The sequence below is a fragment of the Myotis yumanensis genome, unplaced genomic scaffold (genome assembly GCF_028538775.1).
Source record: "Myotis yumanensis isolate MYYU_CA2020_CCGP unplaced genomic scaffold, mMyoYum1.0.hap1 SCAF_2, whole genome shotgun sequence".
In the NCBI taxonomy this organism is placed as follows: domain Eukaryota; kingdom Metazoa; phylum Chordata; class Mammalia; order Chiroptera; family Vespertilionidae; genus Myotis; species Myotis yumanensis.
Window position 1 is genome coordinate 164,317,914 of NW_027223753.1, and position 27,689 is coordinate 164,345,602.

A 27,689-nucleotide genomic window follows, 5' to 3' on the forward strand; every position below is an offset into this window, starting at 1 on the left:
CTGAGCGTGACTGAGGGTGGCATCGCAACCTCCCAATCTGCCCTGCTCTGTGCATGACAGGGGGCGGCGCCCCAACTCCCCAATCGGCCCTGCTCTGAGCCTGACCAGGGGCTGCACCTAGGGATTGGGCGTGCCCTCTGCCACCCGGGAGCAGACCTAAGCCAGCAGGTCGTTATCTCCCGAGGGGTCCCAGACTGCGAGAGGGCACAGGCCGGGCTGGGGGGTCCCCCCCCCCCCGCCCCCCCCCCCGCCGAGTGCACAAATTTTTGTGCACTGGGCCTCTAGTATAATACTAAGCAACCATGATTACAAATTGGCTTCCATAAAGTATACCTATAGGGCAAGAAGTATTGGCCAGAAGATAAAAGCATATGTAGCCCCACTTACAGCTTTGTTTCTCACAAAAATTAATAAATTGGCATTGATTTCATATATTAATCCCTATTCATTCGGTTAATGTGAATTTACTTGGAATTTACCACTTATGTAAATGAATTTATCCATGTTCAGTTACTGAACCTAAACTGCTGAGGTTTTACAAGACTGCCCATATTATGAAATAGCAAGCAATGCCCAATATGCTATTTTGATTAGCTAAAAAACACGTTAGATGTTGTTACAAAAATATATTCCACTCCAAGAAAAGAATCATAAATATAATTTATGATTGCTAAATTAGAGAATGTTTCACTTGGCTCCTTTAGTCACATCATTCTTTCCTTCTTCACTTTGCTATTTATGGACATTAACCAGGATGAAATGTATTCTTTTGAGTGTTTAAGTTTTTTAGATCCCATTGAGATTTTATTAAACATTATATGTTTAATATGGCATGAACTCAAATTTTCTATTACCATCTTCTTCCCCTAGGAACTTAGTTAAGTCATATCCATGAGACTTCACTACCTAGAAACATATTACATTCCAAACTTGTAGTATTTCTTTTTATTTTAAATAGCAATAGAGGCTATTAGAAAAAGATCTTAAACATTGGTATCAATAAATATAATCTTATTCAAAAGTTAGAAATAACTGGGGTGACCTAATTTTCTTTGGCAATATCACTATCTTTGATTATGGTTTTTATTATCCTTTTGGATCACTGAGTTATTCACTAAAAGATATGTGTCTGGTTAGAGGACAGATATTTTAAAGTAAACACATGAAAATTACTCCAAATAATGGTAGAATACTCAAATGAGTTGGCAAATAGAAATTCCTACATACTATTAAAAACACTTTGACCTGGATAGTGAATTATATATTCAGACTACATATACCAGATTAATAAATCAGACCAAAACATAAAAAAAGGAATTTAATCTTGGAAAGTAAAACATTATTAAGAGGAAGACTTCTAAAAACTGAAGTAATATAATCATAGATAGGAAGAATTTTACCTTCAGGTCGATATTGTGCAACAATTGTGACAGCTTGGCCAGCATTTTTCAAAGCAGCTGCTGCCTGCTCATGGCTGGCAGTTCTGAGGTCAACACTGTTTACCTGTTAATCAAACCAAATTTTAAATTTGAAAGAAAATGATCACATTCTTTAGAAATCACAATAGCCTATTCTTTAAAGAGGCATAGATAAATTTATATGCAATTATTTTATAACCAAAATATATTCTTGTTCTGATTTACTAAAATTTATCAGTGAAACAAAATATTATTTTCAATCAAAGCAATTTTACTCACTGAAAATACTTTAAGTTCAAATGAGCAAAACCAAAACACTTCCCCCCAAGTGTTTTAGAAGGTTGTCTATCAATCACTTGAGAAATGTACCTTAATTTGACAACCTGAAAAATCAGTATGTATCATCATTTTTTACATTTCATCTCACTAGTAATTCAAGCAATGGGGGGGGGGGGGGGGGAGGGGGAAGATATTAATTTTGTAGCATCCTTTCAACTCCTGTCATATTTTCATTCTTATTTCTCACCTCAGTTCCAATTCTCTTCATTCCTTTTCCAAATTAAAGCTTCATTTTTTTTTAATAGAAAAACACTTATTTAAAAGAATTAAAGTAACTCAGATTTCAATGACTAACTACATCTAAATAGAGTGAATGTTACTAAATGAGTAAGGAGACATTTTTGAATAAAGGGCCCTTCTGGGTGAAATAATTACTGAGGTGATCAATTCCATTCCAGAATAAGAAGCAACTTATTTCTGAAAGGATGGCAATACCTAATATATACTTCAAGGTATCTTAAGAGATTGTACTTTTTCCATTGTAAGAAAAATTTAACAGGACATTCATGGAGCGTTACATTGGAATGTAACAAACTTTAGATATTCAGGTAGTTTTTCCCCTCTAAAAACCAGCAACTAATAGAATGTCAGGACCGTCACTGAACATTTTTGGAAAGAAAGAAAAACCATCATACAATTTTTACATGAGAACCTGTTTGGTCAACACCTAATCTAAAACCTATTAATGATCACATACCAATTTTGGAAATTGTAGGGATCATAAAATTTACACAAAAGAACATTTTAATTATGTAAGGTGTTTTACATTATATTTAAAGGATATCATAATGCAACTATAGAACACACATATTTCTCAAGTGAAAACCAAGGTCCAAACACCTTAATCTAAACAAATATATATATAAATATAGATATTTATATATATAAATCACATAATATATAATGTGATTTTACTAGAGAACAATATCCCATTGTAATGAATATTCCACAAGTGTTTTACTCTAGCTGAGGGCTATACAAAACTCAATACAATATATAAATAGTTCTACTTTGAGCATAAAGAAAATCCTCCTTGCCGAAACCGGTTTGGCTCAGTGGATAGAGCGTCGGCCTGGGGACTGAAAGGTCCCAGGTTCGATTCCAGTCAAGGGCATGTACCTGGTTTGTGGGCACACCCCCAGTGGGAGATGTGCAGGAGGCAGCTGATCGATGTTTCTCTCTCATCGATGTTTCTAACTCTCTCTCTCCCTTCCTCTCTGTAAAAAATCAATAAAATATATTAAAAAAGAAAAGAAAAGAAAATCCTCCTAATTTCTAGGAGAACAAATTAGGGAAGGAATATAAAGAAAGATAAAATTTCACTGATTATTGTAGAGAAAAATCACAATTTTGAAATATTCCTGAGCATCAAATCCTTTTGCTATAGAAAAGAGTTGAAGACAATCTATATAGATTCAAAAAAGAATAGTTTGTTAATAAGAAAACAAGTTAAAGACTTTCTTAAATATCAACTGAACATTTTAATGGAAGATCATCAAATATACTTTAGAAAAATGCTTGTACTGAGACATTTGTGTAAATAGTCTCAGGGTCCCTTTTCTATACTAACACTTAAAAAAGGAGATATAATTTACATAAAATTTATACTTGCATTTTTAACTAGAGGCCTAGTGCATGAAATTCATGCATGGGTAGGATCCCTAGGCCTGGCCGGTGATCAGGGCCAATCAGGGCCTTCTGGCTGCCGGCCGGGGCCTCCCTTTGTTGGCTGCCGGCTGGGACCTTCCTTCATTCTGTGCCACCCCGCCCCCCTCCCCGTGGCCAGTACATGTCATAGCAAGTGGTAGAACTCCCAAGGGGGCAATTTGCACATTAGCCTTTTATTATATAGAATCCTCGTCTGAGGACATGCTGAGAGAAAGAGAAGGGGGGGGCAATTAGAGACAGAGAAACAGAAACAAAGAAAGAGGGAGGGAGAGAGAAAGAAAGGGAGGGAGGAAAGTAGGGAAGGAGGGAAGAAGGAAGGGAGGGAGGGAGTGAAAGTGGGAGGGAGGGAGGGAGTGAGAGTGAGGGAGTGAGAGAGAGAGATGTGAGATGTGAGAGAGAGAGATGTGGTTGTCTTCCATATTTTCCCCGACTGGGCATCAAACCTGCAAACCAGGTATGTACCCTGAATGGGAATTGAACTGGCAAACTTTTGGTGCCCAGGACAAAGCTCAACCAACTGAGCCACTCTGACTGGGCTAAAATTCATACTTTTAAAGAGTAAAATTTAGTATATTCATAAGAATGTGCAACTATCACCATGATCTAATTCCAAAACATTTTCATCACTCAAAAAAGAAATACCTATTAGCAGTCATTTCTCCCTTCCCTCTCCTCCTAGTTCCTTGCAACCACTAATCTACTTTCTGACTCTATGGATTTATCTATTATGTACATTTTAAATAAATGGAGTACTATAATATATGACCACTTGTGCTTGGCTTCTTTCACTTAAAAATGTTTTCATGATTCATCCTTGTACCACGTATCGATACTTCTTTATTTATGATGGCTGAATAATATCCCATTGTAATGAATATTCCACAAGTATTTTACTCTTTTTAAATAGAATTTAAATACTCTTTAGATATTACTATAAATAGAATCATTTTCTTAATTTCACTTTCAGATTAGCCAATGCTGATATACAGAAATAGAACTGGATTTTGTATAGTGATTCTCTGTCCTACAAATGGCTAAATTTGTTTATTAGTTCTAATAGTTTTTTGTTGTTGGATTTCCTATGATTTTCTAAATACAAGATCATGGCATCTGCAAATAGAGATGGTTTTCCCTTTTGATTCAGAAGCCTTTTATTTCTATTTCTTGCCTACCTGCCCTATCTAGAAACTCTAGTAGTATTTTAGCATTTCCTGTGATGTAAGCTATCAGTTTTTCTGAGACTTGTTATAAGGTTAAAGAAGTTCTCTTCTGTTCCTAATTTGTTTTGTGTTTTTTCTGATGTAAAGGTATTGGTGCTTTTTTGGTGCCTACAGATATTCATGTGGTTTATGTCCTTTATCAAAATGGTGTCTTCTTTGGTTGGATTTTGTATGCTGAACCAACCATGCATTCTTTAAAGTCCCCTTGATTATGATGCATATTTCTTATTTTGATAGTGTATAATTCTTTTTTATTCTGCTGGATCTTTTGCTATTTTGTTGAGGATTCTAATATCTTTATACATAAAGGATTCTGGTTTGTAGTTTTCTCTTCTTGTGCTGTCCTTGTTTGGTTTGACATAAGAATAACACTGGTCTTGTAGAATGAGTTGGGAAGTGATCTTTATGTTTACTCCTTTTGGGGAAGAGTTAATTCTTCTCTAAATTTTTGGTAGACTACAGCAGTGAGGCCATTTGATCCTGGGTTTTTTCCTTTGTGGAAAGTTTTGATTAATTCAATCTCCTTAATTATTTAGGTCTATTTAGATTTTATATTTCTTCTTGAGCTAGTTTCAACAGTTTATGTCTTTCTAGAAAGTTACCAACAATTATATAACACATACAACTATATACCATATATAATCTATATAACACATATTATAAAATGTCCTTTACCTTTAGTAACAATTTTTGAGTTAAAGTTTACTTTGTCTGATATTAGGATAGCCACTTTAGGTGTTTCTTGGTTACTGCTTGCACGGTCTCTTTTCCAACCTTTTAAATTTCTGCTGAAAGTAAATAGCTTTTATTTAAAAAAAAAATAAAAATCTAGAATATGTCCCTTGTAGAAAAGTTACAGTTGGATCTTGTTTTTCAATCTACCCTGTCACTATCTTGTGTTTTAATCCTCATATGTGGGTATTTTTCCCATTAATTTTTAGAGAGTGAAAAGGAAGAGAGAAGGAGAGAGGGACAGAGGAAGTGAGAGAAAGAAAGAGCAAGAGAGAAACATCAATATGAGAAAGACATCAATGGTTGCCTCTCCCACATCCAGGGATTGAATTTGCAATGGAGGTAGGAGCCCCTGACCAGGAATTGAACTTGCAACCCTTCGGTTCGTGGGCCAATACTCCAACCACTGAGCCACATTGGCCAGGGCATATTCTGTGTTTAATCCATTTACATTCAGTGTAATTAAAAAAGAATTATATCTCATCCATTTTGCCATTTGCTTTATGCCTTATGTCTTTTTTGTTCCTCTATTCCTTTATTACTACCTTTTGTTAAATAGATGTTTTCTAGTGTATCATTTTACTAGTAATTCCCTGGTCATTTTAAAATTATGCATATTTTAAGTTATTTTCTTAGTGATTTCTCTAAAATAACATCTTATAAAATAATCTACTTTGGATTAATACTAACTCAATTTCAATAGTATAGAAAAACTGCTCTGTGTCCTCTACCCCTTTGTGACACCAGTATCATATTTATATGAAACCTTTGTACAATGTGTGCCTATCAACACATATTTAAAATTGTTTTATCCAGTTGTCTTTTAATCAGATGGAATAAAAAAGTCAAAAAACATTCACTGATGCTGTTTTATATTTACTTATGTAGTAACTTTTAAAGATGTTCTTTATTTCTTCACATGGATTTGGGTTACTCTCTAGTGTCCTTTTATTTTAGTCTGAAGGAATTCTGCATAGTATTTCTTGTAGGGAAAGTTTACTAGAGATTAACTTCCTCAGCTTTTGTTTATCTTGGAATATCTTATTTGTTCTTCGTTTCTGAAGGATAGTTTGGCTGGATATAGAATTCTTGATAAACAGTCTTTACCTTTAAAAACGTTGAATATGTCATCCCATTGCTTGTGGGCTTTGGCCATTATTTTCATTGTTTTTGACAAGAAATCACTTGTTCATCTTATTGAGGCTTCCTTGTATGGGCATCATTTCTCCCTTTCTGCTTTTAAGATTCTTTCTTTTGTTTTCTGACAGTCTGATTTTGATGGGTCTATGGTGTGGATTTCTTTAAGTTTATTCTAACTGGAACTTTTACCGAGCTTCTCAGATATGTAAAAATTAAAAAAATAAAATAAAAGGAAAAGTTTTTAGCCCTTATTTTTACTTATTTATTTTTTTTTTGATAATCCTCACCTGAGGATATTTTTCTCATTGCTTTTTCAGAGAGACTGGAAGGGAGAGGAAGCACACGTGAGGGAGTGGAAAGGGGAGGAGGGAGGAAGGGAGGGAGGGAGGGGGGGGGGAGAGAGAGAGAGAGAGAGAGAGAGAGAGAGAGAGAGAGAGAGATTGTCTTTTGCATGTACCCCAATCAGAGGTGGGGAATGAACCTGCAAGCCAGGTGTGTGTCCTTGACTGGGAATCAAACCTGTGACCCTCTGTTGTACTGGCTGACACTCAACTCCTGTCCAGGGCTTTGGCCATTATTTTCATGTTTTTGGTGTATCTCATAATTTTTTTCTTAAAAAAGGAACATTTAAAATAATATAATGTAGTAACTCTGGAAATCAGATCTGTGGCCTCCTACAGACCCCTTTGATGACATTTCTGAATGCTGTAAAATTTATATTCTTTGTTGTGTGCTACTGAGTCTTTGCGTGGTTATTTTAGCAGTCAGTTAATAATTGGACAGAGATTTATTTAAATGGCTGGACTCTTTGCTGAAGGGCTCTGTGTGCATGTTGGGTAATGTCTTCAACACTCGGGTAAGCAACTAATAACTGCCTTAATCTTCACTTCCTGCTTACACAGAGCCTTATGGTCACCCAGAGGTGAGAATTTAGGGAGTTTTCAGGTCTTTCTTGAGCATGCACACAATCCAGAACATGCAAATGTCCTGGAATATGTCAGATTCCAAGGAATATGTCAGAACTTTTCAGAGGCTCTATGGAGATCTCATTCCCAGTTTTTCCTTTTAAGTGTTTTGATTAGTCTACTGTTTGCCTCAACTGTTATCCAATGTCTTAAGCAGCCATAATGTGCCTGAAATTGTTTATTTTATTGATTTTAGAGAGGAGGGAGAAAGAGGTGGAAACCCAGGCTTGTGCCCTGACTGGAAATCAAACCTGGGACCTTTGGGTACAAGGGAAGCCGCTCCAATCAACTGAGCCACATCAGCCAGGGCCTGTAATTGTTTTGACAGGCTTTTGTAGTGGTGGTGTTCTGAATAAGGTCAAATACAGAGAATCTTAAAAGTAGGGTGTTCCAAGAACCAACTGACAGGTCAAATTTTTGTGCACCGGGCCTCTAGTTAAAAATAAATAACAGTGATGTCTTTACAAGAGTGGTTCACAAAGTTTGATTCTAGGGGTAGCAATATCAGTATCTCATGGAAACTTGTTAAGAATATAAATTTCAGAACCTCTTCAAGTTATACTAAATCAGAAAGTTTAGGGATGGGGGTCTAGAAATCGATCTTTTAACAAGGCCTCAAGGTGATTCTGATATAAGCTGAAAATTGAAAAAAGTTAAATTTGTCTAATGAGTTATTTAAATAAGTTTGTTTCAAGGTTTATTTAGTTTTGAATATATTTTCTCATGTTTTTCTCTTGTTCATAGGTTTTCCTATTGCTTTCAGTGTATTTCCATAGAGAAGCTTATAAGCATTGAAATTTTAAGGTTACTGATGCATACTGCCAAACAAGGCTATACAGGTCCTTAATTTACACTCACATTAGGATGTGCAATTGGGCTGCACTATCTGAGATGTTCAGTTTTAAAATTGAGACTAAAGGGATTTCCAGACAAAGCTTTCAGTACTAAAACTGGGAAAGTTCTGAGTGAAGCAGGTTGTATTGGTCAGACTAACATAATCTGGCAGTGTGTCAGTGACCCATATAAAGTGGTCCCTCATTGACAATTCAAAATACATCTATTTTCCTTTGAGTTTTTTAGACCAGGGCTGGGGATTGAACCTGCAACCCAGGTATGTGCCCTTGATTGGTATTAGGACCTGTGAGACTTTGGTGTGCAGTTGATGCTCTAACCACTTAAAACACTGACCAGGGCAATACTGTAACTTATTTTAAAAATTTAAATTACAATATAATTTATAAGAAAGAAAATGTACGAATTTCAACAGTTCAGTTGGAAGAATTTTCAACAACTGTATGCACCTACGTAATCACAACCCCAAACAAGATATACCTCTCCATTAACCAATCCACATTTCCATTGTGTCTCTTTATTATAGTCAGTACAATTACCAGCACCAACTTTCTGACTTCTATTAATACAAATTAGTGTTGCATGCTCATGATTAGCATGTAACTGGAATAATATAGCATGCATTTCTGTGGTGTTTTGTTTTATTCAACATGTTGTATTTTAGTGTCAGCCATGTTGTTTTGAGTTTCAATAGTTAACTTTTATTGCTGTGAAGCATATTGTATAAACATATAACAATTTATTTAGCTACTTTACTATTGATGAACACAAATTATTTCAAAATCTGGGTTATTAGGAATAAGTCTGTTACACACATTATTGTTAAAGTGATTTTTGTAGATATATGATTTTGTCGGTAAAATCTGGGTGGTAAGGTTAGATATATTTTTAATTTCTTGAAAACGTCCCAAAAGTTTTTGTAGTGATTGTATTATTTTATCTGTCCACCAGTAATGAATGAGAGTTACAATTACTCCATGCCCTCACCAATGTTTTATTATCATCAATTTTTAAAAAATCATTTAACTGGGTGGATATGATACTTGGTTATAACTTTAAACATCTATTTTTATTTAGGCATAATTTATCTTCAATAAATTAATCTTTTTTTAGTTTACAGTTAAGAGTTTTGACAATTTTAAATGTTGTGTAGCAACCGCCACAAGAGATAGTAAAGTTTTATAACTCCCACCTCAATTCCTCCAAGTCTTTTGTCACATATAGGTTGCAGGAATATGGTGATACATGTTAAGTATGTGCAGGTAAGGATTAGGTGGCAAGAGGGATTGATTGATAGAAAACTGTAAAAAGATACAATGTACATTTTTGAATGCTTTTCTTATCCTGTTCCAGCAACATATACCTTCAGTTTGAGGAGTATTTTCAAATTTTGTTTTCTTTATATTATGTAGTTGAAAAGGTCTCTATTGATTTATAAGAAATTATTTAAATAGTCATCAATATTGAATATTATTGGCGACACAGGATATAGGTTTGTTTCTATATCTCAGATCTTACAATTTTAAAGTGTTGCATAAACTTTTTAATTAAAAACAAAATAGCATACAGGGTGGGACAAAAATAGATTTATGGTTGTGAGTGTGTGAAACGGAGTTTATTCTTGTATTACTGTTTATTAATTATTGTATTATTTTCCAAATAGCATGCATAAAGCAGTATCTTCAAAGTACTAGACAACAACTGTCAACCTAGAATTCTAGACTGAATTATATTTACACGTCAGGGTAAAATAAAGATATTTTCAGACAAACTCTAAGAGTATTTATCATCAAGAAATCATTGCTGGCCCCTGACCAGGTAACTCAGTTGGTTAGAGCATCATTCCGATATGCCAAGGTTATGGGTTCAATCCCCGGTCAGGACACATAGAAGAATCAAACAATGAAGGCACAAATAAGTGGAACAATAATCGATGTTTCTCTCTCATCCTCTCTCTCTCAAATCAATCAATCAATTATAAAAAAAAAATCACTGCTAAAGAATAATCCAAGGCTCCCACTAAGGTGCATCTGGATATTTGAGGGACACTTTTGCTTCTTAAAATAACTAAGGAGTTCTACTAGCAAGAGAATGGGAGCTTAAAAGGCTAAATTTTCTACAATGAACAAGACAGTCCTATACAATAAAAACAAATCCCAATGCTGTTAGTGGCCCACTAAAAAACACAGGAGAAAATATAAGAACAAAAAAATGAAAGAATGGATTGACTGTTAAAAAAAAAAAAATGACTCAGTTTGGGGGATATAAAAGTGAAACAGAAGTAAAATACTAGAAACAGATCATTAGAATTAAAATTTCCCAAAGTCTGTGAGCCATTAGGTAGAACAGTAGAATTATTGATCAGTTTTAGTATAAAACTGTATGGACAACAGCCACATAAATGCACAGACAAATTGAAAGTAAAAAGGGAAGAAAAGATGAGGTGAATATCAAGGAAAAATGTTAGCAGTGACATTATTATCAGCAATATACCTTCTAGGATAAAAACCTTTATTATAAATAAAGGGGATCAAAAAGTTCAATTCACTAGGAAGAAATGATGATTCTAAATTTAGTGCATTTAATAACATAGTTTCATACATACAATGGAAAAAAACGCTATAAGGGCAAAGTGCTAAACACATCATCACATTCAGGCAGCTTAAAAAAATCTTTTCAAATAATATATTAAGCAGACAAAAGATTAAAACAAAGATCTAAACTAAACAAGCAGCAAGGTTGAGTTAATAGACGTATAAAGACATAGGTTGAGTTAATAGACATAGTATAAAAGACATTTATAAAGATGACACTTATAAGTAAGCCAAATATCAAAATAAAATCTGTCATATAGATCATGTTCTCTGACATCACTATAATTCTACAATTAAGCTGTAAAATGGTAAGATTAACTAAAATATCTCATAACTTTAGGATGTAAAAACAAAAATTTTTAATAATAGGTCATAGTTAAAATAAAAACACATACATTACTTTGATTAACATATCCTACCGATATAATACGATCTCCTTTTCTGAGCTCTCCACTAAGATCAGCAGGTCCTCCAGCCAATATAAAGGAAATAAATATTCCTTCTCCATCTTCACCTCCTACAATGTTGAAACCAAGGCCTGTTGAGCCACGATGAAGAACAACTTTTCTAGGTTCCCTAAAAATTAAAAAAACAATTTTGTTTATCTTAGAAATTTTATACAGAATTTGACATTGTATCAATGAGAAAGAATTCCCTATTGATAACTCTTTTCAAACTATAAAGAAAGCTAGATGAAATATAAAAGGGTTTTTGGAATTGCAGAGTAAGGAAGGAATTCTTTCTAACCCTAGAAATTAGGCTTAGAAATTAAAAGTAAAAATCATAATTTCATATAAAAGCAAAACCCATGTTACGAAACAAACACGAAACTAAAACAAAAGGAAGAAAACATGAAACTAAAACAGAAAGAAGAAAACTATGTGGAAATTTAAAAAATGATATAAAGAGCCTTCTCAGGGAATATTGTATATATAATACACTTATGAAAAATTGATGTTGTGCACATTTTATTGCCTATTTCCCCTACTTTTTAGATTTTGTAAAAGGAAGATATCACTTTGTCTTAGAGAAGGTAAGGTCCTTTTTCCAATCCCAAAGGGATGAGTTAATGATTAATTTAAGCCAGTCATTAACCCTTTGCTATGATCCTCTTCTGGCTTCTGAGAAATAAAGGGAAATTTCACTGTCACTGCCAAAGAAAGACAGACCCTAACAAGGACAAAGCACATTTGTTTGCCTCCCCACCCAACATAATACCCCCCACAAAAAAATAAATGATAAAACGCCATTACTGGTTTGAACACATAACAGTCTTGAAGCTAAGATCAAGCAGAGAAACCATGGACCTAGGGTTGCTACATAAACACTGGAATTGCCCATCTCCAGATTTTTTATATGAAACAATTAAATATCTTTATTTCTTAAGTCACATCCATCTATCTACCTCTGCTTTTTGTCCTTTCTAAGATGTACCCTTTTTTGCCCCAAATACCACCTATTTAAAATCTCTGAAATAAAAATATATCTTACCACTAATAATGTTTCATATTTGCTACCACTTATACATAGCTATGTGAAAATCAATAATTTTCTCTGGTAAGACCATGAAAATACCAGCAGCAGATTATCCTATCTAATAAAGAGGGAATATTTGTCCTATCTAATAAAGAGGGAATATGCTAATTGGCTGCCATGTCCTCAGAGATGGTGACACCCACAGCCAATAAGGAGGGAATATGCTAATTAACTGCCCTGCCCTCAAAAGATGGCAACGCCCACAGCCAATAAGGAGAGAATATGCTAATTGACCGTCCTGCCCTCAAAGATGGCAGTGCCCACAGCCACAAGATGGCTAGCAGGGGAGGGCAGTTGTGGGTGATCAGGCCAGCAGGGAAGGGCAGTTGTGGGGACCAGGCTGGCAGGGGAGGGCAGTTGGGAGTGACCAGGTTGGCAGGGGAGGGCAGTTGGGGGGGACTGGGCCTGCAGGGGAGGGCAGTTGGGGGTGATCAGACTGGCAGGGGAGCAGTTAGTTGTCAATCAGGCTGGCAGGGGAGTGGTTAGGGGGTGATCAGGCCGGCAGGCAGAAGTGGTTAGGGGCAATCAGGCAGGCAGGTAGGCGAGCGGTTGGGAGCCAGAAGTCCTGGATTGTGAGAGGGTGCAGGCTGGGCTGAGGGATACCCCCCGCCCCCCCCGCCGCCAGTGCACTAATTTTGTGCACTGGGCCTCTAGTTTTATATAATAAAATACAGAACATCACTTGAGATTAGACTATATCATATTTGATAAACATTTTTTAAATTTAATGTGATTTTTCTAAAACATCACAGAAATCTATTGATAACAAAAAGCTTAGAAGAAATAAATAAATTTTACAAATGTATTTTAGGAATACTTCCATATAATGTGAAATTAAGCTTCTTAAATGTTTGTCTACTCAAAACTTAAAATGGTATTTTCTAGTCATACAGAGGTATCAGTTTTGCCAGTTCACTTATAGTGTTAACAAAATTATATTTTCTTGTCAAAAATTGCGAAACTAAATACATACTGCTTAGGATATATTATATACACAAACATGTATGAAAGAAAAAATTCAGAAAAGCAGTTAACTTGGTGGGGCAGTGCAGAAAAGCAGGACACAGGATAGGTTTCACTATATTGGTGATGTTTTATTTTCTTGTTAGATGGTAGACTCATGGTTTAGGGTTCCTATTATGCTTTAAATATATATGAATTCTACTTCGATAGTAGTAAATAATACTTAATTAAAATTATCCTGCTGAAATCCAATAGCATTTCCAGAGAAAAATAAATTCTAATTTTTCAAAGCCCATGAAAAGATGCTTCAACATTATTAGTAATTAGGAAAATGTGTAAAAATCACAATATGTCCCAACTACTATAATGGCTATAAAACAAAACATGAAAAGCAAGTGTTGGTGAGGATGTGGAAAAACTGAAACCCTAAAATTATTGACGGTGGGAATGTAAAATGATGTGGCTTCTGTAGAAAATAGGTAGTTCCTCATCAACTTAAACACAGAGTTACCATATGATCCAGCAATTCCACTCACAGATATATATCTAAAGCAGCAATTTTCAACATTTTTAATCTCATAGCACACAAACTAATTACTAAAATTTGGCGGCATACCCAAAAATATATTTTTTGCCGATCGGACCAGAAAAAAAAAAAAGGTATAATTTTGATTCATTCACACTGGACAGCTATTGTATAATTTTGATTCATTCACACTGGACAGCTATTGTTGTGGTGGCTGTTGTCATTTTTTAAAAAAATAATGCAAAAAATAGGTTTATTTGTACACACACCAATGAAGAAAAGCAGTCTTCTGTCAAATGGAGAAGATCAAGATTCTTTTTTTTAAAAAAATATATTTTATTGATTTTTTACAGAGAGGAAAGGAGAGGGATAGAGAGTTAGAAACATCGATGAGAAACATAGATCAGCTGCCTCCTGCACGCCCCCCACTGGGGATGTGCCCGCAACCAAGGTACATGCCCTTGACTGGAATAGAACCCGGGACCCTTCATTCTGTAGGATGACGCTCTATCCACTGAGCCAAACCAGTCAGGGCAGGATCAAGATTCTTAAGCACCTGATTGATTTTGGGACCTACTACAATGAGAAGACATGCTTTGTTGCCTTCTGATGTTAGGTCTATTCACCCAACACTCAGCGGGCTTTTACGATGGGTCTTCCTCCTCCTGAGCCTGATTTGCTAATCGCTTACGATTTACTCCTTCTAGAGCAGTGGTTCTCAACCTTCCTAATGCTGCGACCCTTTAATACAATTCCTCATGTTGTGGTGACCCCCAATTTCATTATTACAAATTGAACGTAATTAAAGCATAGTGATTAATCACAAAAACAATATGTAATTATATATGTGTTTTCCGATGGTCTTAGGCGACCCCTGTGAAAGGGTCGTTTGACCCCCACAGGGGTTGCGACCCACAGGTTGAGAACTGCTGCTCTAGAGCTTTTATGCCGGGTCTCTAGTTATTTATTTCAGGCCTCTTCAACACTGGAAGGCAAATTTTACTCCCACATTTTCTTAGATATTTCAGGAATTCCTTTCCATTCTCCCTTTTCACCTCAGCTTGGTCTTCAAAGAATTTGGCAACAAGAGGTTGTACTGAGTCTTCAATGGAATTATAGGGCATCCTATCCTATCTAATAAAAGAGAAACATGGTAATTAGCGTACGACCGCTACCCTTCCCATTGGCTAATCAGGGCGATATGCAAATTAACTGCGAGCCAAGATGGCGGCCGGCAGCCAGGCAGCTGGAAGCGAACATGAGGCTTGCTTGCTTCAGTGAAGGAGGACTCCAACGTTCCCCGCATGCCTTGCCGGCCTCTGAGCTGGCAGTTTGAAACATTGTAACAAATATAGAAGCTAAAAAAAACCCCAGAAACCAGCTTTCAGCCAGCCCGGATCTCAGAGCTGGAGATGATACAGTGTTTCGATTATAGAACCAAAACAAACCAGATATCTGCTTTCAGCAGCCGAAGCCTTGGCCCAGAATAAAAAAAAAAAAGAAAAAAAGGAGCGGTTGGGAGCTTCAGTCACCCACCAGCCTCAAAACAGCCCTCAGCCCCTCACCCAGACTGGCCAGGAACCCCAGTGGGGACCCCCACCCTGAAGGGTGTGTGACCAGCTGCAAACAGCCATCATCCCCTCATCCAGGCTGGCCAGGCACCCCAGTGGGGACCCCCACCCTGATCCAGGACACCCTTTAAGGCAAACCAGCCAGTCCCTACCCATGCACCAGGCTTCTATCCTATATAGTAAAAGGGTAATATGCCTCCCAGCACCGGCATCAGCAGAGCCACGAGGCATCCCAGCACCGGGATCAGCGTGACAGGGGGCAGCGCCTAAACCCCCTGATCGCCCTGCGGCTCTGTGTGTGACAGGGGGCGGCGCCCCAACCCCCCTCTCCCCCCCACGGGCCCTGCTCTGTGTGTGATGGGGTAGAGCCATAACCTCCCCATCGGCCCTGCCCTGAATGTGAGAGTGGCGGCGCCCCAACCCCCTGATCAACCCTGCTCTGTGGGTGATAGAGGGTGGTGCCCCTACCCCCTGATCCACCCTGCTCTGTGTGTGACAGGGGGCGGTGCCCCAACTCCTCTATCGGCCCTACTCTGTGCGTGACGGGGGGAGCTCCCCAACCCCCTGATGGGCCCTGCTCTGTGCGTGACAGGGGGGAGCTCCTCAACCCCCTGATTGGCCCTGCTCTGTGCGTGACAGGGGGCAGCTCCCCAACACCCTGATCGGCCCTGCTCTGTGCGTGACAGGGGGTGGTGCCGCAACTTCCCCATCGACCCTGCCTTGAGTGTGACAGGGGGCGGTGCCCCCAATTGGCCGTACCCTGAGCGTGACTGAAGGTGGCATCGCAACCTCCCAATCCGCCCTGCTCTGTGCATGACAGGGGGCGGCGCCCCAACTCCCCAATTGGCCCTGCTCTGAGCCTGACCAGGGGCTGCACCTAGGGATTGGGTGTGCCCTCTGCCACCCAGGAGCAGGCCTAAGCCAGCAGGTCGTTATCTCCCGAGGGGTCCCAGACTGCGAGAGGGCACAGGCCAGGCTGAGGGACCCCCCTTCCCCCGAGTGCACAAATTTTTGTGCACCGGGCCTCTAGTAGATAAATAAGCAACACTGATGTGCAGCTTATAAGATGCCACTTTATTAATAGCAACACTACACTCTTCAGAGAGTGGTTGATTGGCTGCCATCTTAGCTTTAGAGAAAACCTGGCATAAACAGAGCTGTGCTATTGTCATGTTTTTTGACAATTTAAGGGAAAAGTAGTCAGTGCTCCTGATTAAACAGTTAAGTATTGAATGTTTTAAAAATTCTTGTGGCACACTGATTGAAAATCACTTATCTAAAGGAATTGAAAGCAGGGACAGAAACTGATACTCACATGCCATTGTTTATTATAGCATTATTCACAATATCCAAAAGATGGGAACAACTCAGGTGTCTGTCAAGAAATGGATGGATACACAAAATGGGGTATATACACAAAATGGAATATTATTCAGCCATAAAAAGGAATGAAGTTCTGTACATGCTACAGCCAGACACAAAAGGGTAAGTATTTTAAGATTCCACTTATATTAACAATCTGGAGTAGGCAAATTCACAGAGACAGAGAGTAGAGTAGTGGTTACCAGGAGGAGCAAGAAGGATAGGGAAATGGAGAGTTATTTCTTAATGGTTATAGTTTGTCTGAGGTAAGGAAAAGTTTTGGAAATAGTGGTGATGGTTGCATAATGTTATGGTTGCACTGAATTGCACATGGCAAATGCTATGTTATGCATATATTATCATATTAAAAAAATTAATAATGTGATATACCAAAAATCAGAGTTGTACACTTTAAGTGGGTGAACTGTATGTGGATCATATCTGTTAAAAATAAACCTTTAAATCAACTGTTGGGATTTCTTTTATTTTATTTGAGATTGGTAATGTGAGATAACCTCTGAAAGATTGCTTTAGGATTAAACTGTGGAGAACTGCTGATGGAAAAGTGAAGATTTTATATCTCAATATCTGGGCATAGTAGTGTAATTATTAAAAGGGAGTGATAAAATGCACACCAATTTGGGAAGACATATCTAGTAACCAACCACCTGAATTTTATAGAAAAGTATAGAAATCAGGTACATCCATTATGTGATACTACAAAGTCCTATACAATATTCTAGACAGCAGATATACAAGTGAAAAAGATAGGAAATAGCAATCAAGGTGCTAATATAACATATATTTTAGTTTGAAAAATAAGCAGAGATTAAAGACTAGATAAGCCATTAATTATTTTCTCTTTACTCCTTTAGGCACTATTAGAAAGCAACAAAATGATTATGACAGACTAGAGGCCCGGTGCATGAATTCATGCATAGGTGGGATCTGGCTGGCCTGCCCCAATTGGGGCCGATTGGCTGGGGGGGAGGGGCCGCGGGCAGTTGGCCGGCTGGCCCCGCCCCCTGGTCGAACTCCCAGTTGAGGGTACAATCTGCATATTAGCCTTTTATTACATAGTACAGGAGCATAGCCTAAACACTAATAGCCTTGAAAATTCGTATCATCATCACAAACACTATGCTTTCTGCTGATTTTCATTCCAAACATAATTACCGAGCACCTTTTTAATTAAGTTCTCAACATTGCGAATTCTTATAGAAGCGGACAAAGACAAACATTCCTATATGACCTTAAAGAGATCACTGCCTAAAGTAAGGAGTCTGACAAATAAAGAATAATTAGACTTATGAAGGTTCAAAAATAATAATTCTGACAATAATGCAACTAATAAAAACATAAAAATAGGCATTAATTAGCATATGTTTAATGGTAAGTGCTATAATATGAAATACTTGTACAAAGTATAAAGTAAACTGTACAAAAATGTCTTATTACTATAGTAAATGTGAAAAAGATCTAAAATACTTTTTCAGTTATTTTTTCCCACCTAGTTGAGAGTTCTTTGGGAATAAAAAGACAGTTAATCTACAACTTGAGTGCAGTTAGTAATGTTAGTTGAAAGTATATTTTAGGTGTTAGAGAAAATACTACTTGTTGAATTCTGAAAAATAAATGCCATAATATTATATGGTATATATTAGATAAAAATATGTAAAAAGTTAGTTTTAAATATCCCTAAATATGTTCTTAACTTTTACCATAGCTACTTTCTAATGATAATTTACCAATCATTAAAAAATAGCAATATTAAAAATAGAGCAGTGATTATTTGGAATATAAAATATTTTTACATTTCAGTCTCTTCAATGAATCATCCAATGGAAAAGTTAAGGTTTAGGTTCCTCATCTGTCAATAAACATTTTTAGTCCTGAAAATTATGTCTATCCTACTTGGCTGATTAGAACTCCATCTAATAGTTGGCTTTATGTAAGAAGGATGTATGTTCAGTTCCTTACCGTGTAATTTCATCATCTCCAAGCATTGCTTTAGAAACAGGTGAGTATCTGGCTGGTGATGCTGGTGTCTGGCCCAAGTAGGAAGATGGGCTAACATGGTTATCAATGGGCTGAGAAGCAGCTTCAAAATAAAGAAAGTGAAAAACACTTGAAAAATGAAACAAGCTATTCAGTACCACATTTGTGAATTATCAAATTAAAGATTAATGTATAATTCATATTCACTTATTTCTATAATAGAATTTGTTAGAGAAGATTTATTTATCAGGTAAAAAAAATTAGACAAGGTCAAGTTTCCAGGTAAAAACTAGTTCAAATATTCAGATCAGTAAAGCAAACTTGTAAAAACCAAATGATTAAATAGTATGTTTCTAGTTTAGCATATAACAAGTGTGGAAGTCATCACTCTGTCCTAAAAACAACTAAAAAGCTAAACAAACTGAAAAAAATCAACAACTATTCTTTAATCCTTAAGATAAGGGAGGTCACAGGGCAAACTGCTATCTCTCAAATTGGAGAGACTGGTAGCAAACAGAGAATCACAACTTAACCAGAACAGAAATGTCTGTGGAAGAACTGCTGGGGTAGAGAAGCCTGAATCATAATTGACAAGTTTTTGGAGGCTAAGGTGGACAACTCTGAAAGTCAAAACCACCAGGTGGACCTTGTCATTCAGGGACTCCACACTTCTATAAATTTTACCTCCTGGATCTCTACTGGGTCTCACAGTGAATAATGGGGGAAAAAAATGCCCTTGTGCTTCTTTGCAGGAGGAAAGGAAAAAGAATCATTTTGGAAGACACAAGCATTCTGTTCTTCTCAACAGTCTGCCCCTAGGAGGAACAGTTAACTAGACCCTAACCTGCTGAGCTTTTATTGGGAAATAACCAACTCCAGCCCACTCTAACCATCCTGTCCCACCTAACTAAGAGAGGAGGTTGGAAATACTGAGAAGCACCGTGAAGTTCACATTCCAGAGGCACAAACTGACTAAAAGACTGAGACCTAATCATAGGACTATATATAGAACACCTTCCTTTCCCCAAAACTGTATCGCCAAATCACTAAAGGCCTATTTACAGCAGCTCCTTTTACCCAGTACATCATGCTTAGTTATCAAGAAAAAAAAATTATAAGACATACTAAGAGGCAAAAACACAGTTTGAAGAGAAAGAGAAAGCATCAAAACCAGACTCAGACATGAAAGCAATGTTGAAATTATCAGACTAGGAATTTGAAACAATGAATAGTATACTAATGGCTCTAATAAAGAAGCCGACAGTATGCAAGAACAGATGAGCAATGTAAGTACAGAGATTGAAATTCTAAGAAAGAAACAAAAAAGAAGTACTGGAGATCAAAAACACTGTAATAGAAATAAATAATGCCTTTGATGGGCTTATTAATAGTTTGAATACAGCTGAGGAAAAAAATCTCTGAGATGGAGGGTATTGCAATAGCAACTTCTAAAACTAAAAAGTAAAAAGAACAGGACCGATTAAAAACCTAATAAAACCAAAACAAAATATCCAAGAACTGTGGGACTATAAAAGGTGTAACATAGACATAATAAAAATACCAAAAGGAGGTGAGAAAGGAATAGAAGAACTATTTGAAATAAAAATGATTGAGAATTTACCCAAATTAATGTCAGACACCAAACCACAGATCTAGGAAGCTCTATGCTGTATAAATGCCAAAATAATTACACCTAGGCAAATCCTTTTTAAATTATACAAAGTCAAAGAAAAAAGGGGAGGGGAAGAAAAATATTCCAACAAGAAACCACAGAAACCCCCCCACATCTCATTGATAAAGGTGCAAAAATGAGAATTACATCTGATTTCTCCTCAGATGTAAGAGTGTGGAAATATTTAGTGTTAAGAGAAAAAATACTTCCTTACCCTGTAAAATTATCCTGCAAAAGTGAAGAAATACTTTCTTATACAAACAAATAGTGAGGTAATTTGTTGCTAGTTCACTTGCCATTTCAAATGTGTGAAGACATTCTTCAGAGAGAAGAAAAGTTAGTAGGTCAGAAATTCAGTTATATGTAAAGAAAGAAAAAGCATTGAAGAAGGAATAAAATAAAATAAAAACTCATTTTTCTTATTACTGATCTGACAGATAATACTGTTCAAAATAATGACAGCAACACTGTATTCAACTATGTTTGTGTGGGTGTGCGCATGTGCACTTATATATAAATGAAATGAATATTAGCAATAATGCAAGTGATGGGAGGAAAAATTTAGGATTATTTTGTTATTATTAGACAAGATCGGACTCATTCAGGGTGGTATGGCTGTAGACTATTTTGTTATTATTAGGTACCCACACTATTTGTGAAGCTGTATAGTGTTATCTGAAAGTGGATTTGGATTACTTGTACATGTATATTGCAAACTCTAGGGTAAGCACTAAGCCAGAGTAAAAAGAAAGTAAGTGACATGCTAAGAAAGGAGAGAAAATGGAATAACATAAAATGCTTAATAAAAACCATAAAAGGCTGAAAAAAAGTGAATGACAAATATAAGAAAAAAAAAGGGCAACAAATAGAAAACTAACAAATATAATAGATATTATTCCAACTATATAATCACTCTGAACACCAATGGACTACATGCACCAATTATAAAATAAAGATGGTCAAAGTGGATAAAAAAAATCAGACTCAACTATATTTTGTCTACAAGAAACACACTTAACCATCTTTAACATGTACGCACCTGATAACAATGTCAAACTACATGCAGTCAAAAGAAACAGAACTGCATCCACAGCCTCTTATTACAAGTGGACAGACACAGCAGCCAGAAAATTAGTAAGGACATAGTTGAACTTAACAACATTATCAATCAACTGGATATAATGGACAAGAATAGACTATTTCAATCAACAAGAACAGAACACACATTCTTCTTAAGTTCATATGGAACATTCACCAAGATAGACTACATCCTGGGCCATAAAACACATCTTAATAAATTTAAAAGAGAAAAGATACAATGTCTGCTCTCAGACTACAATAGAATTAAACTAGAAAGCTATAACAAAAAGCTAGTTTAAAAATCCTAAAATACAAGGATATTAAATAACACACTTCTAAATAGCACATGGGTCAAAGAAGAAATCCCCAGAGAAATTAAGAAATGTTTTGAATTAAATGAAAATGAAAACACAACTTAAAATTTGCTGTAGTATTGAATGCATATGTTAGAAAAGAAGGTCTAAAATGAATCATCATAACTTCCACCTTATGAAACTAGAAAAAAAGAGAGCAAATTAAATTGAAAGTAAATTAAACTGAATTAAAAAATTAACTACCAAGTAAAATAGCCTCAAAATAGAGAGCAGACAGTTGCGGTGGGGAGCAGGGAGGTGTGAAGGGTGGGGTAAAGGGATTGAGCAAAAAAAGAAATAAAAAGAAAGAAAACTCATGGACATGGACATCAGTGTGGTGATTGTAGGGTGGAGGTGGAAGAGGGCACAGAGGAGATAAATGGCGATGGAAAAACAAAATAAAAACAAATATTTAAAAAAAGAAATCAATGAAATTGAAAACAGGAAATCAATAGAGAAAAAGCAACAAAACCAAAAGCTGGTTATTTGAAAAGATCAATAAAATAAAAAGCCTGCAGCTAGGCTAACTACAAAAAAAGGTCAAAATTTATTAATATCAGAAATGAAAAAAGGGGACACCACTACAGATCCCATGGACATTAAAATGGTAATAAAGAAATACTAGAACAACCCTATACCCACAAGTTTTATAACTTACATGTAAAGGACCAATTCCTTGAAAGACACACTTTGTTAATTCACACACAGAATAGACAATCTAAACAGGCCTATACCTATTATAAGAAATTGAATCAATAACTGATAACCTTCTAAAAGAGCAGCAGGTTCAGATGCGTTCACTAGTGAATTCTACCACAAATTTAAGAAATTATGCCAATTCTTTATAGTCTCTTCCAGCAGATAGAAGCCAAGGGAATACTTCCTAACTTATTCTATGAACCCAGCATCAGCTGATTAACAAAACCAGACAAAGAAATTACAAAAAACAAAACCAAAAAAACCTCCTAGAGAACAATGTCTTTCATGAACATAGATGAAGAAATCTTCAACAAAATATTACCAAAAAATTCAACAATGTATAAATAATTACATACCACAAACATCTGAGATTTATTCCACCTATGCAAGGCTGGTTCAACCTTCAAAAAACAATTAATATGATCCAACACATCAACAGACTAAAGAAAAAGTCACATGATCGAATCAACAGATGCAGAAAAATCATTTAATGAAATCCAATATCAATTTATGATAACTTTCAGTAAACTAGAAATAGAGGGAGTGTTTTCAACTTGATAAAAAAGTAATCTACAAAATTCCTATAGCTAATATCATACTTAATGGTAAGATCCTTGAAGCTTTACCATTAAGATTAGGAACAAGTGAAGGATGTCCTAGCAAAAGCAATAAGATAAGAAAAGGAAGTAAAAGGCACATAGATTAAGAAGAAATAAAAATATCTTTGTGTGCAGATGTCATGATTATCTGCGTAGAAAATCTGAAAAAATTTGACCATAAAACCCCTTCTGGAACTAAGCAGCAATCACAGCAAGGTTGAAAGATACAGGTTAATATATAAAAGTCAACTGCTTTCTTATATATCAGTAATAACTAGTTGAATTTGAAATAAAAAACTCAATACCACTTACATTAGCACCCAAAATGATATATGCATGTATAAATAAATCTAACAAAATATATATACGATCTATGTGAGAAAAACTATAAAACTCTGGTGAAAGATATGAAAGAATTAAAGAAATGGATACTCCATGTTCATAAATAGGAAGACTCAATATTGTGAAGATATTAGTTCTTCCCAACTTGATCTATAGATTCAATGCAAACTCAGTCAAAATACCAGCAAATTTTTTGAAGATATTGTCAAAATGATTCTAATGTTTACACAGAGAGGCAAAAGACCCAGAATAGCTGACATAATACTGAACAAGAACTAAGTTGGAGGACTCACACTGAAGACTTCCTATAAAGCTACACTAATCAAGACCGTGTGGCATTGGCAAAAGAATAGCAAAACAGATCAATGGAACAAAATAGGGAATCCAGAAACAGACCCATATAAATATAGTCAACTGATCTTTGACAAAGGAGTGAAGGCAATACAATGGAACAAAGATAGACTTTTTAACAAATGGTGCTTGGAATATCTGGATATCCACATGCAAATGAATGCTAACATATGCATTCAATACTATCACAATCTAGACATAAACTTTACAAAAATTAACTCAAAATGGATCACAGACCTAAACATAAAAATATGAAACTATAAAACTCCCTAGAAGATAACATAGAAGAAAATCAAGATGACCTTGGGTTTGGCAATGACTTTTAGATACAATACCAAAAGCATGATCCATGAAAGAAAGAACTGACAAGCACTAGAATTCATTAAAATTAAATGTTTATGCTATGTGAGAGACAGTATCTAGAGAATTAAAAGATTAGACAAAGACTGGGAGAGAATATTTGCAAAAGAGATATCTGATAAAGGACTGTTAGGGAAAATATATAAAGAACCTTAACAATAAGACAACAAAAAACCACATTTAAAATGTGCCAAAATATGTAAAGTTCACCGTAGGGAATATAGTCAATAATAATGTAAAAACTATGTATGGTGCCAGATGGGTACTAAATTTATTGAGGTGATCACTTTGTAAGGTATATAAAATGTCTAATTACGTGGTACACCTAAAACTAATATTGCATGTCCACTGTAAGTGAAAAAAATTGTCAAAGACCTTTGAGAGACAGCTCACCAAAGAAGATATACAGATGGCAAATAAGCATATGAAAAGATACTCCACATCATATGTCATCAGGGAAATGCTAATTAAAACAACCAGATACTGCCAAATACAGAACACTGATAACATCAAATGCTAGTGAGGAAATGGAGCAACAGGGATTCTCACACTTTGCTAGTAGGAATGCAAAATCATATCTTCTTTGAAAGACAGTCTGGCTGTTTCTTTAAAAAAAAAAAAAAAATCAATTAATTAATTTTTTATTTTTATTTATTTAAAGAAAGACGACCTTAAATATAATAACGTTACATGCAATAAACCTTAATATTTCTTGTAAAGCTAGCTTGGTGATGATGAACTCTTTTTTTTTTTTTTGTCTGGGAAGCTCTTTATTTGACAGTCTATTTTGAATGATAGCTTTGCTGGATATAGTAATCTTGGTCTCAGATCCTTGCTTTCCATTATCTTGAGTACTTCCTATTATTCCCTTATGGCCTGAAGAGTTTCTGATGAGAAATCAGGTGTCAGCCTTATGGGAACTCCTTTGTAGGTAACAGTTTTCTTTCCTCTAGCTGCCTTTAGGATTCTCTCTTTGTCTTTAATTTTTGGCATTTTAATTATGATGTGTTTGGGCATGGGTCTGTTCGGGTTCTTCTTGTTTAGGGTTCTCTGTGCTTCCTGAACTTGTGTGACTTTTTCCTTTACCAGGTTAGGGAAGTTTTCTGCCATTATTTCTTCAAACACCTTCTCTATTCCTTTCTCCCTTTCTGCCTCTTCTGGCACACCTGCTATTCTAATATTGTTACATTTCACATTGGTCCCCAGGTCCCTTAAGCTGTCCACCTGTTTTTTAATGGTTCTTTTCTTTTTGGTTCTCTGATTAAGTGATATTTTAACTCTGTCTTCTAATTCACTGATTCGATCTTCAGCTTCCCCTAATCTGCTGTGGATTCCTTCCAATATGTTCTTTATTTGGGTTACGTCATTCTTTATCTCAGACTCTTTTTTCATAGTTACAACATCTTTTTTCATACTGTTGAGCATTTTTGCCATCATTACTCTGAACTCTGTTTCAGATAAATTTCTTATCTCTGCTTCATTTATCTCTTCTTCTGGAGAATTCTCTAGTTCTTTCATCTGAGGGTTGTTTCTTTGTCTCCTCATTTTAGTTGTCTGTTTGGATTTGTGACTATGTTTTAGATCAGTGGTTCTCAACCTGTGGGTTGCAACCCCTTTGGTGGTCGAATGACCCTTTCACAGGGGTCGCCTAAGACCGTCCTGCATATCAGATATTTACATTACGATTCCTAACAGTAGCAACATTACAGTAATGAAGTAGCAATGAAAATAATTTTATGGTTAGGTCACAACATGAGGAACTGTATTTAAAGGGCCAGAAGGTTGAGAACCACTGTTTTAGATAGTTCCTCTATACCTCTCAATTTCTAGAGCAGGACAGTGTTCAAGGCTGTTTCTGACTAATTGGATCAGACAAAGACTCAAACCCTCCAGAGACCGCACTGCCTCTGTCTACAGATGGATAGGATTCTGACTCGAATAGCCCCAGGCAATCGTCCTCAGGTGTGGTGAGAGTTTTTATCAATGGGGTGGGGCAGTTGCTTCTCCCTGGAGGCTAATTGTTACTTTTAATTTCTTAAGTAGCCTCAGGGCAAGGTATTTTCCAATAGGGTGTGTTGACTATCTTGCCCTGAGGCAAGGCAAATGTGTATGTGGGAAAGATGTCCTCTGCTGTGTGAGGGAATGACTCAGTGCAGGAAACTTGGGGTGTCTGCCTTCTGAGCTCTATGCCCCAAGTCCTCAGTCCTGAGTTCTGCTCTCACAGCTCCAGTCCACTTCATCCTCCCTCTGCCAGAGAACAAGGTGGGTGGCTCCACAGGGAATTTTTGTGCATTGACCTTTTAAGAGTGTGCCCAAACTTTCAGCTGCCACTCCCTGGCAGACAGCACCCCACTGCTTTTCATAGCTGACGTTATGTGGGTACCCTCCTCAGATTTGGTGCTCTCTGCTGGAGAGCCCAGCTTTTGGATTAAATCCCAGAGTTCTCAGTGGTACCCCCCCACAGCTGAGATAGCTCTCCAGGACTTCAGTTCCTGTCTGTGGGCACCTGGCCAGCCCTTTCTCGCCACTGCCCCTCCTACCAATCTCTATGTGGTCTCCACCTTTGGTCCTTGGGTATCAGGATTCTCTCCTTTGAGTTTTCTGTTGATTATTCAGGAAGCCTTTCCATATTTGTTGTAATTCCAGCTTGTTCGTGGGAGCATGTCCACGCAGCAGCCACCTACTCTGCTGCCATTTTTAATCTCTTTGGCTGTTTCTTATAAAACTAAATATATTCTTAGCATTTGAACCAACAATTGCAGTCCTGGGTATTTACTCCAAAGGAGTTGAAAACTTAAGTCTAAAGAAAAACCTGTTCATGGATGTTTATAGCAGCTTTATTCATAACTGACTAAACTTAGAAGAAACCAAATGTACTTCCATAGGTGAATGAATAAATAAAATGTAGTACATCTAGCCAAAGAGTTATTCAGCACTAAAAAGAGGTTATCCAGCCATGAAAAGATATGACAGAAACTTAAATGCATATTACTACATGAAAAAAAAAAACCAGTCTCAAAGGCTATATCTATATGATTCCAACCATGTGATATGGTTGGAAAAGGCAAAACTATGGAGGCTGGATTTTTAGGGTAACGAAAATACTCTGTATGACACTATAATGGTAGATATGTCATGCATTTGTCCAAACCCACAAAATGTACACCACCAAAAGTGAACCCTAATGAAACTATGGTCTTTAGATAAGGATGTGGTAATGTAGGGTCATCAATTGTAACAGATGTACCACTCTGGTGGGTGATGTTGATAACAGGGCAGGCTATGTGTGTATGGAAGTAGGTGGTATATGGAAATTCTGAACCTTCTGTTTATTTTTATTGTGAACCTA

At 36.4% G+C, this 27,689-nt stretch overlaps 1 protein-coding gene across 17 annotated transcripts in view; it reads right to left on the minus strand.

The window, feature by feature from the left end:
- The window catches only part of DLG1 (discs large MAGUK scaffold protein 1), a 274,204-nt gene that overhangs the window by 73,765 nt on the left and 172,750 nt on the right, over positions 1 to 27,689 (minus strand). For all 17 annotated transcript variants that reach the window (XM_070406507.1, XM_070406504.1, XM_070406506.1 and 14 more), the window contains 3 exons: positions 18,867 to 18,987; positions 11,348 to 11,504; positions 1,401 to 1,503 (listed from right to left, as the gene is read on the minus strand). In XM_070406507.1, the coding sequence (XP_070262608.1) occupies positions 1,401 to 1,503; positions 11,348 to 11,504; positions 18,867 to 18,987 (381 nt within the window). The remainder of the gene's footprint in view (positions 1 to 1,400; positions 1,504 to 11,347; positions 11,505 to 18,866; positions 18,988 to 27,689) is intronic.